Here is a 19535-nt window from a genome sequence, read left to right on the forward strand (position 1 = left end):
TGGACTTTAAGTCATTCCTATCACATTGGATTTGGCCTCACTTAGAGAGCTGATGTGCCTGAGGAGGGTGTGGGTGGGGGAGTAGGTCAGGGCATGCCTGATCCCCGGACCCCTCACCGGAGAGCGTCACTACCCCACCCCCTCCCCCGCTCCCACCTTGTGCCGAGGGGGCCACGAAGTCCAGGTGAGGTGGGCCAGGTTTCCTTGGCCAGGAAGCAGACCTGCACAGGCTCTGCTGGAGGATGGGTCTGCTGCCTTGCAGCTGGGAGCAAAGAGTGGCGAGGGCTTCCTGTGACTGGGAAATAAGGGAGCAATTAGCAACCGGTTGGAAACCAGAGACGCTAATGAGGACGAGTGAGCTGAGAGCCCGGGGCCAGCTGTTTCTGCTCTTGTTAAACCCCCTTCTCCCAGGTTGCCCCGCTGTTTTAACAAACACACACGGTCCCCATCCCCCATCCCCCTATGACTAATTGAAAGACATCATTTTGTGTTAATTTTATGTGCTTGAGCTAATAATGAAAAACTTCACCGAGCCAGCTGAGGCTGAGAGGCTGAGGGGTATCATTCCCGGCCTGTTCCTGCTGCACTCAGAGCCTCCTCAAGGTCAAGTGGTCAGCAGTAGTGGGTGTCCAGAGGCCTGTGGGGTTGGGATTGGAATATGTGGCCACTATAGAGGGTTTTATGGTTTGCAAAGGGCTACTGACTGGCTCATTGAGACAGCAGTTAGAGACCTCCTACATTGTTCCGAGCAAATGAACACAGAGATAAATCCTTGGCTTTGTCCTGGGAGGAGAGCCCAACTCGGCAAAAGTGATAACGTGAAAAAGTGTGAAATCGACAATAAAATAATGCGGCAGAGGGATGGCATAGTGGCTGAGACCGTGAAAACTGGAAACACACCGGGTTTGAATCCTGGCCCCGTAATTTACTAGCTCTGCATTTCCATCTGCAGAATGGGAGTGTACCTACCTCATAGGATAACGTGAGGATTAATATAAAGTTTGTCAGAAGAGTATCTGGCACAGAATGGGGACTGTGCTGAGTGCATCTGCTCTTTTGGTGCAGATCAGTCTCAGGGGGCTCAGCTGAAGAGCATTTGAGGGAGAGACAGTACAAAGTGGGGCATAAGTGGAGGGATCAGCCGTGTTGGTGATGCAGCCAGGGCCCCCTGGAGCTGAGTGAGATCCTGTGGGCTGGACCGGGCAAGCACTGTTGTGAGGACTGGGCTTTGAAAGGCAGTCCTCTTACCAGGATGCATGAGACTCTCGCATGCCTTGGCCTGAAGCCTGGTGATTTTGTCTCTGTCCTGCCCTGAACTCTGCGTGAGTGTTGGTCATGGGGGCTGCACGAAGGAGGCCATCCTGGCAAGTCAGGCACTGTGGCTGCTGTCCTCCTTATGCTGGGAGGCAGGCCAGGGCAGCCCAAGCTCTTACCTGTCAATCCACTGACATTAGTATCCCTCTTTTGGCTTCTCCCTCAGGGCCTGGGGCTGAGCTGGAGAGAATGTTGGGGAGGGAGCATGGTGTTGGGGGCTGGTCTCTGAAGTTGTAACCCCCAACTCTTAGGCAACTGTCCTGGCATTGAGCCTGGCCAGAACTTAGGAAACACAGTCCGGATTTTCCTAGGCAGCCCCAGTTTGATAGCATCCTATCTTTTTCTAGATAAGACTCACAAGGTATACATTTAAAGGAAACTTGGATTTTATGAATATGAAATGAATACCTTCATATTCAAGAATACCTTCATATTCATTCATTTGATATTTATTCACCAAAGATTTGAGCAAAGCACTATTCTTAGATACTTTAGATATTTCCATGCAGGAAACGGGCACAAATCTTTACCCCCTGGAGCTTACCTGCTAGTGTGAGAAACTCTTTGATTCTTTGTCAGGTTCCAGGTGCAAAGTACAGGGTGGGAAAATGGCTTCTTTACGGGAACCCTAACCAGGAGTTAGTAAAATTTCCTAAGCTTGTGACTCTTCCCAAAGTTGTCACTTTGGTATCTCCTGTTCATGTGCCCACAGGCCATAACATACTACCTCAGGACATTCACAATCATGACCTTGTCTTAGGAACATTGTGGGCATAGGGAGCCTGAAGACTATGTTCCGTTCAGTGGTCTTGGAGAGGGTTTGGAAGAGAAGTACCTTGCCCTAAGGTTAGAGTGTGTGTTGGCAGAGGTAATAGAGGCAAAGGGTAGGTCTTCTGGGTCCCTTGAGCCTATAGGAAGGAGAAATGGGTCACTTACAAAGCTCCCCAGGAAGAGAAATGGCCCCTCCTCAGGACTGAATAGTCTCAGGGCCATACCTAAGTAACTTATAGCCCCTGTGCATTGAGATCCAAGGGAGTTAGAAATTACATCTGGTTCAAGTAAGATTCAGAGGGGCATGTGGCTGAGGTCCTAGACTGCAACCAACTTCTGTGTGAACTTGGGAAATTACTTTCTCTCTCCAGACCTCAGGTGCTCTTCTGTGAAATGGAGGGGAAGGACAGAATGGAGGGGAAGTGCCAGATCTCCAAAAACCCTCTGGCTCCACGGTCTAAGGCAGAGGTCACAAACTTAGATGCCTGTGGACCCAGACAAGTAACATAAATGGATGATGTAGGCTCAGCAGGGACTGGACCAATCCTATTTAAAGTAGCAAGCTTATAATAAGTTTCAGCAAATTGTTGTCATGAAGAAATGTGGACCCAATGTCAGGTCAGGAGGGGATTTTTTTTTTAGAAACTGACAATCTGGATTTTTATGGAAACCTTCCAATTTTCATAAGAGCGAAATTAAAAAAAATTTAGACACTGTATGGAGCAACAAAAGAAAGCAAAAGTACATCTGTGGGCCACGTCTGGTTTGAGTTCTAAGCTGGCACGTGCCTCTGGGTGCAGGGAAGGGGGTGTGACCTGGGGCAGTTAGGATGTCCCGTAGAAGATGGACTTTTACTACAGCCTGCAGGATGGGAATTCTTTAGATGGAGCATGTGAGGGAAAAGGACCTGCCATGCAGAAGAATTAGGTGACAAAGGCATGGAGATGGGAGTCAATGTGGATTTGGGTTTGTGGGACGATCAGCAGATAGATCTGGTTTCAGGAGAGGGTGGTAAGGCTTCTCAGCTACCCAAGTTCAGGGCTAAAGCTCTCAGTCTAACTACCTACCCTCCTTCGGGGCTGGATCTATTGCTCATCCAGCCCAGGTTTGGGTCACGTCCCACGGAGGACTCGTCATCTCTGGACCAATCTCAGATACAGCTGCCTCAGAAGTGAAAGAGTGAGGGAATAATCAGGTTACCTGAGTTCTGAAACCAGCCCCCTGACTACTAACTGTGGGACCCTGGAAAAGAGACTTCACTTCTCTCTGGGCCTCAGAGTGAATTATATTAGTACCTAGTTCATGAGACTATTGGGAGACTATTAGGGGATCGTGCATTTATTGGGCATTTAGTGCAGCATCACACATGTAATAAAAGCTCAGAAATAGCATTTGAAAAATCAAAAGGGATGTCCTCCTGATGTCCCTTCTAAGTATACTGACTTAGTACATGGAATCAGAGATATCTCCAGGGCACAAGGAGTAAAAGATGTGGCCTTGTCCAGCTTCCTTTCTGTGGTTGAGACCCGCTAAGTCTCAAGCTTTTGCAACCATCCATGCAGCTGGCCCCGGGATGGGGGGCGGGGGGAGAGGCTCCTTGCTGGGGCAGGTACCAACTGTTCATTTTCTCCTGCCCAGGGGTCCAGCTTATCATGGGCATGCTGTCCGAGAAGCCAAGGTCTGGAACCCCTGCCGAGGTGGCGGCTTGTGAGCGAGTCCAGCAGAAGGCTGCCGTGACCCTGGCCCGTCTCAGCCGAGACCCAGCTGTGGCACGGGAGGCCGTGCGGCTGAGCTGTAAGTGCTGTGGTGGGGAGGCGGGCTTGGGGATGGGAGCACTCCTGATTTCATGGTGACGACAGATGACTCAGAGCAAAGGCGGGGCTGAGGTGAGCCTCGCTCTCTGGGTGCCAGAAAACGCTGTGATGGGGGCCCAGGGTGCAGCCCCTCATCTAGCTTGTAAGTGGGGCTGAAGTTAGAGAGGAGAGGGGCCTAGAGAGGCTAACAGTGGATAAAAAAGCAATTCACATGCAGACTTCCTGCTAAGGACCCTATTCTTTTACTCTCATTCCTTTTCTCATTCATTCGCTTATTCAGTTATTCACTTCCTCATTTGTTGACTTACCCTTCGATTAGTCTGTTCACTCATTAATTCATCCTTTGGTTCATTCATTAACTCACTCATTACTTGATTTGTTTACTTTTAAGCCATGTGTTCCTTCAGTTAGTCACATTTACCCAACTCATATTCTCAGAGTGCCCACTCTGTGCCAGACTCTGTTCTGAACGCTAGGTATATCGCATTGACCTGACCACAGGGGCTTACAACCTGGTGGGGTGGCAGATACGGAAAGAAAAATATGCACTTGAATGCCATAAAGCAGTGTTCAAAGCATGTCCGTGGCACGTTTGGCCCACAGCGGAGGGAGCTCACATTTATCTGGGTGGGTCGAAGAATGTTTTAGCAAGGTGAGTCTTCAGCTGTAGGTTGAGGCATTATTCCAATGTGATGGTTGAGAAAGGGTGCTCCAGGCAGAGGCATGAGATTAGCCATGGCATTGTCACCTATCATGTAGATATACCTGGCGAACGGCAAGAGGTGGCCCTGAGTTCTGGCTCCAGAAAGACTTTGTGGAAGATAAACCTGCAGAATGTATCTGTACACTTTTTATTAATATCTTCTGAGTTAGCTTTTCGTTTTGTTTTTGTTTTTCAGAGTTTGTCAATTTACATCAAAAGCAATTTACATTGAAAAACAAAGTCGATTCTTTACCTTTCCTCTGTAAAGTACTAGGGACCATTAACCTCCCCCATCTGTAGTTTTCTGTAATTTAAGCCGCATTGTATTTTCTGACTGAAATAGGCAATCGGGGAAAAAAATGGCATTGGGAAGTCCCACTGATAACAATGGAAACATTAAATATAGTTCTGGAAAAATCAGAAGTACTTACACAGGAAGTTAGGTTCTGTTGCACTTTGACTAAGCTCAGGGTCTGCGGCTGTCCCTGACCAGGGACTATTCACATTCAAGGGGACAGAAAGTTTCCACTACAAGCTCCTCCGGGTGGGTTCAGCCCCCTTTCCCCAGCCAGTTGGTGAGCTGGTGGGGTCCTGGAGCTACCTGCCTCTATAGCGCCCCGTGCAGAGGGCCGTGTGAGGGAGGGGGGCACCTCTGGGTCAGGTCTGGCTAGGCCTGTCCCCATCCTGGGCATCACATTCTCATGCGTCTCACACAGGTATGTCCCGGCTCATCGAGCTCTGCAGATCGCCCTCTGAGAGGAACAGCAGCGATGCTGTGCTTGTGGCTTGCCTGGTGAGTTCTCAGTATTCCTCCGCTCCCTCCCTGGGCTTTGGGATTGCAGACCAAGGGCCAGGAGAACTGGTGATGCCTTGGTTGGCTTAAGTAAGCCATGAGACTTCTCTGCGCCCAACTTTCTTCTTTAAAATGGCGATAAAGGTGTTTCGCTTCATTCATAAAACTGGTAAGAAAATTATATGAGGTCATATATGTGAAAGATGGGGAGTTGGGGAACCCCCCCCCCACTCATACTTTTAGTAATAATAAACCTTTGAGTTTTTGAGGAGTCTTAACAGCAGATCAATACCAGAGTGGCTGGTGGGCAGAAGGCTAGGTGGTGTTGGTAATGCCATGGTGTGAACTGGAATGGGAACTAGGGGATGGATGTTTCCTGCCTGTTCCCAAAGGGGCATTGTGAGGAAAGCCTTCCTTCCTCTTGGACAGAGCCCCTTTGCTGGCACTCTTCTAGCTTTCTAGCTCCCCTGTCTTTTGTGGAGTAGGACTGGAGGTGGTAGGACAGAACAGAAAGTGTGATTCACCAGGATCTTCAACCTGAACCCAACAAGGGCATCTTGGGAGGTCCCCACCCAACTTCTCCTTGCTGTTTGGGTCCACCATGAAAGAATAAACCATACCAGATCGGAATGCATGCCTAGTCTCTATATTCCTCCCTGCTGGGGCTCCACTGAATCCCAAAGCAGAGCAGCTTCCAGCTGGAAGCCAAAGGGAACAGGGAAGCCATTGTATAAACGGGCCATTTGACTTTCAGAAGGGAGTGCCAGATTCTTGGTCGGTCCTCAGAGAATGCAAGGGGGAAGCGATGGATCTGAAGACCCTTCAAGCTGTTTCACAGTAAAACCCCCTCCTCACCCCATCATTTTTTAGACTGAGCTCTTCTCATTTCTGGGAGCATCATATTGTCATAGAGACAGCAGGGCGTTACAGCCAGACACATCCATCTTGGTTTTGCCATTAATGAGCTGTGTGACATTGGGTAGGTCACTAAGTGGTTATAAATCTTAGTCAATAAATATTTACCAAGTGGTTCTATGTGCCATGCACACTTCTAAGCCACGGAGATATGGCTGTGGGGGGAGAAAAGAAGACAAACATCTCTGCTCTCATGGGGCTTTGATTCTGATACATGCAGAACACCCTTAACTTTTTTGTGCCTTGGGCAATGTGGTAAAGCTTCTGTTGCCCTTCTAAGAATAATGTTTCAGATGCATAACCCAAAATATATAGAATTAAGAAGGAAACCAATTCTATTAAAATAATTATTAGAGTATTTATATATATGGTATATTAATATACATACTTTTAATTAACACATTAAATAAGAGATAGCAGTGGGTCTCATGAGTATTGTAACCTTGACTAGCAAGGAGCATAAATGATATTTGAAGGTACCTCCAACAAGTGTACGGGGATATGAAAGGATCTGTGATTTTTATTGGTCCACAAGTCATAGGAATTGCTGAGACTTTGTGGTTGGTTGCTGCATTCACAACTGAAGGAGAGGCTGAGTTTCAGTTGGAAGTTAATAAGCATAATGATGTAATTTTTTCCTCCAAGTTCACAGGCCTTCTGAATTCTGTCTGGCTTAGTGCGTCAAGCGGAGAGAGTTAATGCCGGGCAAACCCAATCATTGGCCCCAACTACCATTATCTCCACAACTCGGGAAGCCCACAGGTGCCCAGCACTACAAGGCCCTGAGGCAATGGTGGGAAACCAGAAAGCTCCATTCATATATGTGGGCTTGTCACAATTCCTTTTCCATTGTTATTATTAATTTGAAGTGAAATACACAGAAGGGCTTGGCTACCATCATCAATCACTTGAAGGACTTTCCAGTGGAAAAAGGATTACATTTCTCACCGAAGATGGGTCGTTAGATGCTGAAGAGAGCCCTTCCCTCCCTAAACCACCCTCCTTGTGGTTGCTGGGCTAATCCTAATATTACAATCAAGACACTAACACGATCAGCCCTTCCATGGTTCTCTATTATCTATGGCCTACTGTCTGGCTCCAGCATACCCCTGGGGGCCTACAGGCCCTGTCCAGCTTGTCTAGACCAGAGTGCTGTGAGCCACTATGACACTGTGCCTTGGCCCTCGTCCTAAGCAGATGCCCTTTCTATGGCTTTGCCAGCAGCCTCCTCAATCTCGGACCAAAATCCCTCTCCTCTATGGAGTGTCCTGGGAGGCATCTATGGCTCAAAGACAGCATGCACCTGGACCTGCTGGCTTAGATTTTTTTTTATTCAGTAGGAAGAAGGTTATGTTATCCAGTGTACCTGGTGTTCTAAGGGGAGGCTCTTGGAATTCAGATACAGGCCTGTCTAATGCTGAAGGTCTTGACTTCTTGGCCAGGCCATCTTGTTTTCAGTCATGTTTCTCCCCCATGTCTAATGGCCCTGGTCTTGCCACCTTGGCTCATGGCAGGTATTTGTATTTCTCTCCCTCTAGTCTGGAACCTTCCTAGGGATGGGGCCCTTTTCCAGGTCTTAGTATCTCCATAGGACATTGGGTTTGTTCACCGTTTTTTGCCTGCCTGAGGGACCGGTAGTCTTGTCTCCCCACCCTTGGGCCCCAGAATTGGAGGGTGTTCTTGGTTTGGCTCCCAGAAGGGGCTCCACATTGGAGTGTGGTCCCCTGGCTGCTGAGATGGGGGCTGCCAGAAGCCTGGCCTGGCAGATGGAGTTGGAGGCTACCTCTCCTGCCCTCCCCAAGGCCTTCTTCTCAGCTTCAGAGTCTCTCTTCAGGTGGAAGGAGGACATTTCAATTATCGTGTCCCACATCTGGGAAAGTGGCAGTGCAGATTGCCTTTTGCAAACAGAATTGATTTTTCCTTAATGAGACGGCTGTCAGTGGGCTGCTGGGCTTGTTTAATGCTTGGGTGTTTCCAGACTGTCTGGGAATGAGATCCTGGGATGACTGGCTGTTAACCCTCTGAGGGAAGCAGAGATGCAAAGAAAGGCTTCAGAAGGCTGAAGGGTCCTTTGAGCCCCGGGACACTGAGGAGGGGGTGCTCAGGGTTGGTTTGGGTTCTTGTCCTGCAGTCTTCCTGGGAACCCTGGGAAGATGAGGGTGTTTATTTGCCTTTGTGTTTTCTCAGGTCTATTTCTAGTTCACCCCTTCTTTTCCTCTCCCCCTCTCTCTCTTCTCCCCTTTTCCCTCTTCTCTCTCATGTTATTTTTTGCTTTTCTCTCCTCTAGATGTTGCCTCCTTTCTCAGGTTTCTTTTCTATCTCTCCTTCTTTCCTTTTCCCGCCTTCTTTTATCCCCTTAGTCCTCTCCACCAACTCCCTCCTCTGCCTCCCTTGCCGGCTCCTCCCCTGCTCCTACCTCCATCCTATTATCCCCCCACCCCCTGGGCTCTCTCTCTTTTTCTTTGTCACCATTTCTGTCTCTCTCCATCTCCCTCTCATGCTTGATCTCTTTTCTTTACCAGTTCATCTCTGTCTCTCTGTTTTATTTTATTTATTTTTAAAATTTTTAAAACATGTTTTATTTATTTTTAAGACAGAGAGACAGAGCATGAGTGGGGAGGGGCAGAGGGAGAGGGAGACACAGAATCTGAAGCAGGCTCCAGGCTCTGAGCTAACAGCACAGAGCCCGATGTGGGGCTTGAACTCACAAACTGTGAGATCATGACCTGAGCTGAAGTTGGACACTTAACCAACTGAGCCACCTAGGTGCCCCTGTCTCTCTGTTTTAACTATTCCTTCTTGTTCCATTTCTCTGTTGTCTCTCTTTCTCTATTTTCTTCTTGTACCTCATTCTCTCTCCTTATGAGTCTATTTTCTCCCCATTTCATCTTTCTTTGTCCCTTCCTGTCCCTTGCTTTATTTTTACCCCTGATGATGTAAAATACATCAATGGCCTCGTAGCCTCCTCTCCTGAAGATTTCTGTTTCCATCTTTGTGCCTTTTTTATACTAATGGAGTGATTTCTCCTAATTGGAGCCAAGAGGAATCAGAAAGTGCTATGGAGTTCAGCCTCTTTATTTTTTTTTTAAGTTTATTTATTTTGAGAGAGAGAGAGAGAGAGAGAGAGCGCGACAGAGTGTGTGCAGGGGTGGGGGAGGGGTAGAGAGAGAATCCTAAGCAGGCTTTGCGCTGTTAGCCTGGAACCAATGCTGGGCTCAAACCCACAAAGTGTGAGATCATGACGTGAGCTGAAATCAAGAGTCAGATGCTTAACTGACTGAGCCACCCAAGCACCCCTCAGCCTCTTTAGTCGTTAGGGGCAATCACACCCCAGGAGAGGCAGGACGCACTAGTGAGAGACTCCTGTAGTCTACTTCTTGTCACTAGGTTTCAGACCCTTCTCACTTGCATAGAGACACATGTCCCTTTTTCTTGATCCAGCTTAGACCTGGCAGCACCTGTTTGTCCAACAGCCAACCTAAGCCTTCCTCTCTTTTCACCAGCTTGGTGGTTTCTCAGCAATAGGTATAGGCAACGAGCTCTCTGCCTGCCTTGGACTCAACGTAATAAGCCAGTGTCCTGGGCTTGCAGCATCCTGCCTGTGTGTATGGGTATGAGGGTCCTGGAGTGGGACTGCCGTGCAGTCTTGGGAAGGCCCCTTTTCCTCACTGAGCCTTTGTCTCCTTATTTCCAAGCTGAAGATCAGGATACTTACCTTGTAGTAGTATCCTGTAGGGATTAAATGAAATACTATGTGTAGTATGTGTAGTAGTATCCTGTAGGGATTAAATGAAATACTATGTGTACTCCCTTACTATTCCATTTATTTATTCATTCATTCATTCATTCATTCATTCATCTATTCATTCATTCATTCTCTTCTGCCATTCCAGGTATTCTCCTCTCTTTGTTTCCCAACTTACACTCTCGCCTTGTTGTGTACAGGTATAAGAAGAGGGAAGGTATTAATATGCATTAAGGCATTAACATGCATTAAATGCATTGAACACTTAGTACACACTGCCTCAGTTGACCGGTAAAGAGGTCTAGCTAGGTGCACAGGCTACACTTACAGCTTCAGGTTGCTCTAGTGATAGAAGTCGTTTTTTAAAGCACTTATTTTGTTTTGTTTTTAATTTTTTAATGTTTATTTACTTTTGAGAGAGACAGAGACAGAATGTGAGTGTGTTAGGGGCAGAGAGAGAGGGAGACACAGATCTGAAGCAGGATCCAGGCTTCGAGCTGTCAGCACAGAGCCCGACGCAGGGCTCGAACTTATGAACTGTGGGATCATGACCTGAGCCCAAGTCGGATGCTCAACCGACTGAACCACCCAGGCGCCCCTTCATTTTTTTTTTTTAACAAATATTTATTGAGCCCTGTGCCAAACCTTGTTCTACCTGCTATAGATACAGAGAAAAAAAAAAAGAGTCTCTATCTTTGAGGAGCTCAGAGTCTAGTGTGGGAGACAAACACCTACAAGCCAGTTGCAGCCACGGGTGAGAAGGTTGAGGTCAGCCCAGGGGCTGTGGGTGCACAGAGGAAGGAGGGGCTGTCTCTGTTTCAAGGACTCTGGGAAGGTTTCACAGAAGAGGTGATGGTGGGCCATACCTCACAGGATCAATGCACCTGCTGGCTAGAAAAGAGTGGAAGAGTGGAGAGGGACTTTGAGCTGAGCAAGGTCACACGGGCATAAAACAGGATAGTTTGCTCAGGGAGGAGTGAAATGCCCAGCGTATGGGGGCCTGGGCCGTGGCGTACATTCTGTCCCCACTCCTACTCCTCTCCATCTTGGTGGCAGACTCTCCTTCTCCTTCAGCTTTATGACCCTCCTTCCTCTCTCTTCTCCCACTTCCCCATCCCATGATGCTTTGTCAGAACTTTGCTGAATTTATGGCTAAATAAATAGCCCTTGCTATTCTCAGGCTACTCTAGGGACCTGGAAGCAAGGCTGTTATTCCACTGCTGCTTCTGGTAGATATGGTCTCTAGCATGAACAAATCTTGAGCTTCAATATGTCAGTCAGTTGAGCAGGTTTTTTAACGTTTATTTATTTTTCGGACAGAGAGAGACAGAGCATGAACGGGCGAGGGGCAGAGAGAGAGGGAGACACAGAATCGGAAACAGGCTCCAGGCTCTGAGCTGTCAGCCCAGAGCCCGACGCGGGGCTCGAACTCACGGACCGCGAGATCGTGACCTGGCTGAAGTCGGACGCTTAACCGACTGCGCCACCCAGGCGCCCCTTGAGCAGGTTTTTTAAATGGCAGATCTTTGGAATAACCAGATTCCTAAGGTGATTGAAAAACCAAAGTGGCAAGACCATTATTAAGATCATGAAGGCTTTCAGATGACATCCACCATAATGACCAACGTGCCAATGACACCGGATGACCAAGTGATAAGGTTACTGTAGTGACCAGGTAACCAAAAGGACTATATGACTAAGGTGTCAGGTGACCAAGGTGACGATTAGCTCAAATTGACTAACAAATGAGCTACTTGTACTTCCCAGGACCGTTGAAGGAAATACATGCACCTGAGCAGAGCCTGGTCTGACCTGCGTCATTTCTTCTGTTTCTCTCTAGGCTGCTCTGCGTAGACTGGCTGGAGTTTGCCCGGAAGGCCTCCAGGACTCCGACTTCCAGCAACTGGTCCAGCCCCGGCTTGTGGACTCTTTCTTACTCTGCAGCAACATGGAGGAGAGCTTTGTGTAGGAAGGGTGGGAGAGGAAAGCCATTTGGCCCCCTTCTCATGCCCCCTCTGAGTACATTCCTGCGATCAACCTGAGTATCCGTCAGCTCCCTCACCTCTTTATTTATACTTAATTTATTTTTTACATGAAATGGACAAGGGCTAAATACTCTAGTAACATCAGGCAGTCTGTGGTCCTAGGAGTCTTTTTTGTTTTTATTTTTGACTTCTGTGACTTTTCAGTTGCAGATGTTGAAATGCATAGTGACTAATATGGCAGACTGTCATGGGCGATTTCCCTTCATCTTGCTTTCTCTATTTTCACTATGTAACCTTGCCTCACTTTTCCTCCACTTTGGAACCAGGGTATGTTAACTGCCCAGCAGTCTTTTGGCTTTTTTTCTTTTTAAGTTGGCTTGCTCCTTTCTAAAAGATTTTGAATAAATTTCATAGTTGGACAGAACATACTAGAAGGAAAGCTTTATTCTATACTAAATGAAATCATACGAAATGTGTCTTGTGTTTTCAGATTAAATTACATCTTAGACTTAAGTTCTTAATTCCTACGGTTTCATGTCACAAAATCTTTTCCAACTATTAAAACTCCATAGAGAGTCGTATTGTTTTCATAAGCACACACGAATGGGTCAAATTCTAAGGGGTTTAGTGAGAAGTCAAAGAGATTTCCAAAGTCCCCAGAAACTCAGTTTCCTTAGGCTTTTTTGCTCTTGTGTAACTTCCTGGTGAGTAGGATCCTCAGAGGAGGTGTTAGTAAATGATACCTTTTCAAAAGTATACTTTAAAGTAGCGGTGTGCTACATCTTGCTCATACCAGCTTGCAAGCGACAATTGTGAGAATTTGCCCCCAGTTCTGCATTCAGTGGTCTCATTTTGGTAGCTTGAAATTGGTAATGGCGGGAGTATTCGTACCACAGAAATTAGATGATGTTATAATTCAGAGCTTTTTTTTTTTTTTTTTTTTTAATTTTTTTTTCAACGTTTTTTTTATTTATTTTTGGGACAGAGAGAGACAGAGCATGAACGGGGGAGGGGCAGAGAGAGAGGGAGACACAGAATCGGAAACAGGCTCCAGGCTCTGAGCCATCAGCCCAGAGCCTGACGCGGGGCTCGAACCCACGGACCGCGAGATCGTGACCTGGCTGAAGTCGGACGCTTAACCGACTGCGCCACCCAGGCGCCCCCCTGTTTTTGTTTTTAAGAACTGGTTTATCCATCTCATTGCTTGAAAGTATCACAAGAATCTGTAAATCCTTCTGAGAGGCTTAATATCATCGTATTGTGATATGATTTTATACAATTCAAGAAACATTTCTTGAACTCATATTACTATTCTAAACGAGTTAACCTAATGTATCATGTCCTGAGCTAAGCATTTCACATGTATTATCTCACTAATTTCTGATAAGAATCACGTAAGACATCACTATATTATTAAATTACTGTCCAAGATCACTAACTAGTAAGTGGTGCCAGCACCCGAACCCAGAAATATCTATTACCAGAGCCTTTGGTCTGAAATCTTATGCTCTTAGAGAACGGTGATGTCAGGGGCTTTCTACCTAAAATGATGATGAAGAAAATGGTGATAATCATAGTAATAGAAAACACTTGTACAATATTTACCATGTGCCAAGCACTTTTTATGTCATTTTATATATCCTTATCGGTTTACATTAATATTTATTGCTATATATGATTTATTCAGTCATGATGCAACTCTATGAGGTAGGTATTATACCCATCTTACAGATGAGAAAACAGAGGAAACTCATTTTTCACAGTTGACCATGGAGCTGAAGTAGCAAGTAAATGGCAGGCCCTGGAGTCAGACCAAGGTCTTCTGAGTGCTGATACCAAGCTTCAACTTTCAGGAAAAAGAAGGAATACGATTACAAACATTTTTTTTTAATGTTCACTTATTTTTGAGAGACAGAGAGACAGAGCGTCTCTGAGCAGGGGAGAGGCAGAGAGAGACAGAGACACAGAATCCGAAGCGGGCTCCAGGCTCTGATCGTCAGCACACAGCCCGATGTGGGGCTCGAACTCACAAACCATGAGATCATGACCTGAGCCAAAGTCGGTTGCTCAACCAACTGAGCCACTCAGATGCCCCAGGAACAAGATTTTTGATATATCTCACTGAGTTATGCAAATTATCCAAATGTTGACACCTTTCATCATATGATAACGAATTTGATTAATATCACTCCTGATGTCTTCATCGGCTTGAAAGCTCAAATTTTATCATTGGCAACAAATACTGTCAGTTGTTTCCCTTGAGGAAACAAGCTCACTTTGTTTGTTTTTGTGACGATGTCTGCCAAATACTTCAGTCTCGGTAACCATAGTTTTTCTGTCAATTATTCTCTCAAGTGAAAATAGTCTTCCATGGGAAGTAATGAGTTCCCTTTGCAATTCAAACAATCACACAAGTGCTTTTTTCTTGAAACTGACACCCAGCCCGCAGCGGAAGTGCCTTAAGTGAAATTCTCATGCCAGCACTCAGACCATGAAAAGAAGACACCTCCTAAAGGGTCAGTATTTAACTGTTCACCATTTTTTACTACCTCATCAGGGATATTTCTAAGTGAAATTGGTAGTTGAAATTGGTAGTTGAAAGTGGAGGCAGTAATGAATACGATGAGTATAAGAATGGCCTGGTGCTACCTTGATCGTACTAAGGTACAATTTTGCCTACCATGGCTTTCGCACAATTAGTACAAGTATCAACAAGTGACGAAAGGTAAACACACGATACTGAAGAAGAACAAAATTGGAAGACTGACACTACCTGACTTCAAAGCTTTCTGCAAAGCTACTGCAATGACAGTGTGGTATTGGTACAAGAATAGACAAGTAGATGATGCGAACAGAAATACACCCCCCCCCAAATATAGTCAATTGATCTTTGACGAAGGAGCAAAGACAATAAAGTGGAACAAAGAAATCTTTTCAACAAATGGTCCTGGAATAACACCCGCATGCAAAAAGAAACAAAGAAATCTAGACACAGATTATATCCTTCACGAAAATGAATTCAAAATGGATCACACAGCTAAATGTAAAACACAAAAGTATAAAACTCTTAGAAGACAATATAGGAGACAATTGAGATGGCTTTGGGTGTGAGACGATGATGGCTTTTTAGTTACAACATCAAAGTCATGATCCACGAGAGAAATAATGGATGAGCCGGACTTCGTTGAAATCAAAAACTTCTGCGACAGACAATGCCAAGAGAATGAGAAGACAAGCCAAGACTGGGAGAGAATTCTGTGAAAGACGCATTTGGTAAAGGTCTGTTCCCCAAAATGCACAAAGAACTCTTAGAATTTGACAGTAACAAAATAAACAGCCTTCTTAGAAAGTGAGCCGAAGACCTGAACAGATGCCTCAGCCAAAAGGTGTGTAGATCACAAGTAAGCAAATTAAAAGATGCTCTATCATGCCATAAGGAAATTCAGATTACGACAAGGAGATACTACTACACGCCTATCAGAGTGGCCCACGTCTGGAACACTGACACCGATTCTGGCGAGGATGTGGAGAGCAGGAACTTTTGTTCATTGCTGATGGGAATGCAAATGGTACCAGTCACCTCACGAGGCAGTGTGCCGGTTTCTTACAAAACTAAACATACTCTTCCCATACAATCCAGCAATCATGCACCTTAGTGTTTACTCAAAGGAGTTAAGGCCATGACCACACAAAAACTTGCACATGGATGATCGTAGCAGCTTTACCCATAATTACCAAAACTTGAAAGTAACATGGCCTTCAGTAGGTAAGTTGATCAATAAATTAGTGTATCCAGACCATTGATGCTATTCGGCACTAAAAAGAAATGAGCTATAAACCCATGAAAAGACCAGGAGGAACTTGAAATGTATATTACTAAGTGAAAGAGGCCAATCCAAAAAGGTTATATATTGTGTGATCCCAATTATATGACATTCTGGCAAAAACAAAACCATGGAGACAGTAAAAAGATCACTAGTTGTCAGGAGTTGGGGTGAGAATGGTGAACAGGCAGAGTGCAGGGGATTTGGGGGGCAGTGAAGATACTCTGTATGATACCATATGGTGGATACATGTTATTATACATTTGTTCAAACCCATGGAACGAAAAACACCAAGAGTGAACTCCAATGGAAACTGCGGACCTTGGGTGATGATGGTGCGTCAGTGTAGCCTTATCAAATGTGCCACTCTGGTGGAGGATGTTGACAATGGGGAGGCTGCTTATGTGTGGGGACATGGTGTATGTGGGAAATCTCTGTACCTTCCCCTCCATTTTGCTGTGAACCTTAAGCTAAACAAATGAAGTCTTAATAATAAAGGATAGGAAGAATGAAGAAGAAGAAGAAGAAGAAGAAGAAGAAGAAGAAGAAGAAGAAGAAGAAGAAGAAGAAAGGATAGGAAGAAGACCTAAGGAGGGAACCAAGAGCCTATTCAAAGGCGCTGGGACTCATGGCACAATGGAAGCTTCCACGTAAGATTCTGGGCGAGAGCGCTCTGCCTTGGGGGACCTGCAGCTCAGTCATGTCTTTCCTCTGGCTATATTCAACTTCGGAATAATGCCCGTACCTCTAAGAATATCTTTTGTAACACCCACAAATGCATGCTGTTGCACAGAAGGGAAACTTTATTAATAAGTGAAAGAGGAGGAGGAAGAAAAAGAAGCTGGACACAAAGTGGAAAACTCGGGCCAAAGGCTCGAAGGGTCTGTTTTTTTGTTGTCTGTTTTTAAATCAGGTTATTCAGACAGACAGAACTTTCGAAAAAGAACCTTTGCAAGCGGAATGAAAGGGTGGCATCAGGCTGTGGATGGAATTTACAGTTAGAACCCAGTGATCTCTAGGCTGTAAAGGGTGGAGGCAGGAGGGCGGGACGCAGTCTCAGCTGATAAGACCCTCAAAGCCTCTGGATTCTCCAGCAGTCTGCAGCACAGACTGTGTGTTCAGCTGCATCTGTGACAGCTTCTGGGCCTCTGGGGCGGGGAATCCCACTCTGAGACTCAGAACAAGGTCAGGGGGGGCGGGGGGGGGGGGAAGGAGACTTTCTTCATAGCTCAGTGGCTCCACCTGAAGTCTGCCCCAAGGTCAGAGCTGGTGCTGATCCGATTTAGTGAGTGCTTTCTGCAGGCAGTAAATGACATGTATTAACCGTCCCAATTCTCACATTCGCGCATTAGTTATCGGTATTAATATTTGCACTTGCCATTACAGATGTGGAAATGAGGCTTGGAGAGGTTAAGTAATGTTGCCAAAATCGAATAATTAATACAGATGTGGGGATTGAAACCACACCTGTCTGACTTCAGACATTTATTAGGAGGAAAGCAGGCAGTCAGCACGAGGCACCTACGAGAAGGTAGATACAGTTCCGGACTTTCATAGAACCATAATCCTCCAGCGAACATACCATGAGGGTCTGCCTCAGGCTCAGGAAAGGAAAGTAAAAATGAGTAAGTGCTGGGATTACTTGTGATTTTGGTTGTCAATAAGCCAAAGCCCTTAGAATAGCTGCAAAGCACAACGGGTACAACAAATACGAGCTCCGCAACCTATCTCAGTTTGAATCCTGGTTCTACTGCTTCTCACTGTGTGACTTTGGACAAGGCACATAACCTCTCTGTGCCTCAGTGTCCTCATCTGTAAGAGGGGAGAAGGATAGCATCTTAATCACAGAATTGTCAGAATTAAACGTGTTAAGACCTGGAAAGGGTTTAGAATAAAGCCTAGTGACAGATGTTTAAGAAATGTGGCCGCAGTTGAAGTCCCAGATCCCACCTTTGCAAGTATTCAGATTACCTGGTCCCTCTTTTTTTTTTTTTTAATTTTTTTTTTCAACGTTTTTTATTTATTTTTGGGACAGAGAGAGACAGAGCATGAACGGGGGAGGGGCAGAGAGAGAGGGAGACACAGAATCGGAAACAGGCTCCAGGCTCTGAGCCATCAGCCCAGAGCCTGACGCAGGGCTCGAACTCACGGACCGTGAGATCGTGACCTGGCTGAAGTCAGACGCTTAACCGACTGCGCCACCCAGGCGCCCCAGGTCCCTCTTGATAGTGCCTCATGTATAAACCCATAGTGTGTTAGAAACAGACTTTAATCCTGCAAAGGATGTAGGGACTATCTAATCCCATCTCTACATCCTACACTTAGGAGTAAAAAGACTGGTCTAGAATTACAGAGCAAATTAATGGAAGAGCTGGGACTTGGGTCCACGAAATAACAACTACTATCCTTTGTTGGAGAACCTGCTCTGTGCCAGGCACTGTAACATACACGACTTCACTGCATTTCTAAGACAACCCTGTTAAATAGCCTTTATTAATCCCTTTGTATGAATAAGGACTGAGGTTCAGAGAGACTTTACATCTTGCCCAATGCCATGTAACTGGTAACAGAAGACAAGATCTAAGCAAAGACCATCTGGCACCCAAGCCATGATCATTCCACTTTGGGGCACGTGTGTTTTATTGCATCCACATACACGTAAGCTCAAACACCAGCTTGATTTTAAAAATATAAATACAATGTTTTGGCAAATTCTGAACTTTCTCTTTACTTGAAAAAAATAGTTTTCATTTTTAATTACATAATTGTTAAGCACAGATGCATGAGCTTAGTTATTCATTTGTTAAAATTACAATAATAGATATGAAGATTATTTCAGGGAGAAAGAGAATAGGAATGAGACACTGAAATGTAACTTAATCAAAATAGAAATCCCGGGCAGTTCCTGATCAATACCACCAACACCTCTAAAACAGCTACTCCTTCATCTAGTTTCAGAATAAAGCATCAAAGACAAATCAAAGTAGACACTCTGTGTTATCAATTCCATTTTTAAAGCAATGACAACCTTTGAAAACAATTGTTTTAAAATTCCTTTTTGTTAGAGATTTCTGATGGTCCCTTTGTAGAGATCCTATTTATGTCTGCAGTCTTACAGTCCCCTTCCCTGTGATTTTTATATGTAATTTCTCTATAGCATTTGAGGCTATACATGACTGATGAAAGCAGAAATTAGAGAGGTGTGTGTGTGTGTGTGTGTGTGTGTGTGTGAGAAAGAGAGAGAGAGAGAGAGAGGGAGGGAGATTGTTTCAGACTTAAGACACTCAAAAGAAACCATGGATTCCAAATAGAAATCCATAGAAAAATCCATAAAGGGCTATTTGCATATTTTCAAATTTTGGATCACATAAAAAATGACTCTTGTCATTTACATGGTGTTTTCTTTTTTTTCAACATTTATTTATTTTTGGGACAGAGAGAGACAGAGCATGAACGGGGGAGGGGCAGAGACAGAGGGAGACACAGAATCAGAAACAGGCTCCAGGCTCTGAGCCATCAGCCCAGAGCCTGACGCGGGGCTCGAACTCACGGACCGTGAGATCGTGACCTGGCTGAAGTCAGACGCTTAACCGACTGCGCCACCCAGGCGCCCCATGGTGTTCTCTTTAAAGTCCATGGCCACTCTCTTCCCCACTCTGAGACTGAATCAG

General features: G+C 45.5%; 1 protein-coding gene across 2 annotated transcripts in view; it reads left to right on the forward strand.

The window, feature by feature from the left end:
• Positions 1 to 12464, forward strand: part of INSC (INSC spindle orientation adaptor protein) — a 127428-nt gene extending 114964 nt beyond the window's left edge. For both annotated transcript variants that reach the window (XM_011286732.4, XM_045039004.1), the window contains exons 11-13: positions 3724 to 3879; positions 5319 to 5395; positions 11896 to 12464. In XM_011286732.4, the coding sequence (XP_011285034.1) occupies positions 3724 to 3879; positions 5319 to 5395; positions 11896 to 12024 (362 nt within the window). In that variant the 3' untranslated portion in view covers positions 12025 to 12464. The remainder of the gene's footprint in view (positions 1 to 3723; positions 3880 to 5318; positions 5396 to 11895) is intronic.
• Positions 12465 to 19535: the final 7071 nt, after the last annotated feature.

Source organism: Felis catus, chromosome D1, assembly GCF_018350175.1.
Source record: "Felis catus isolate Fca126 chromosome D1, F.catus_Fca126_mat1.0, whole genome shotgun sequence".
NCBI classification, from domain to species: Eukaryota; Metazoa; Chordata; class Mammalia; order Carnivora; family Felidae; genus Felis; species Felis catus.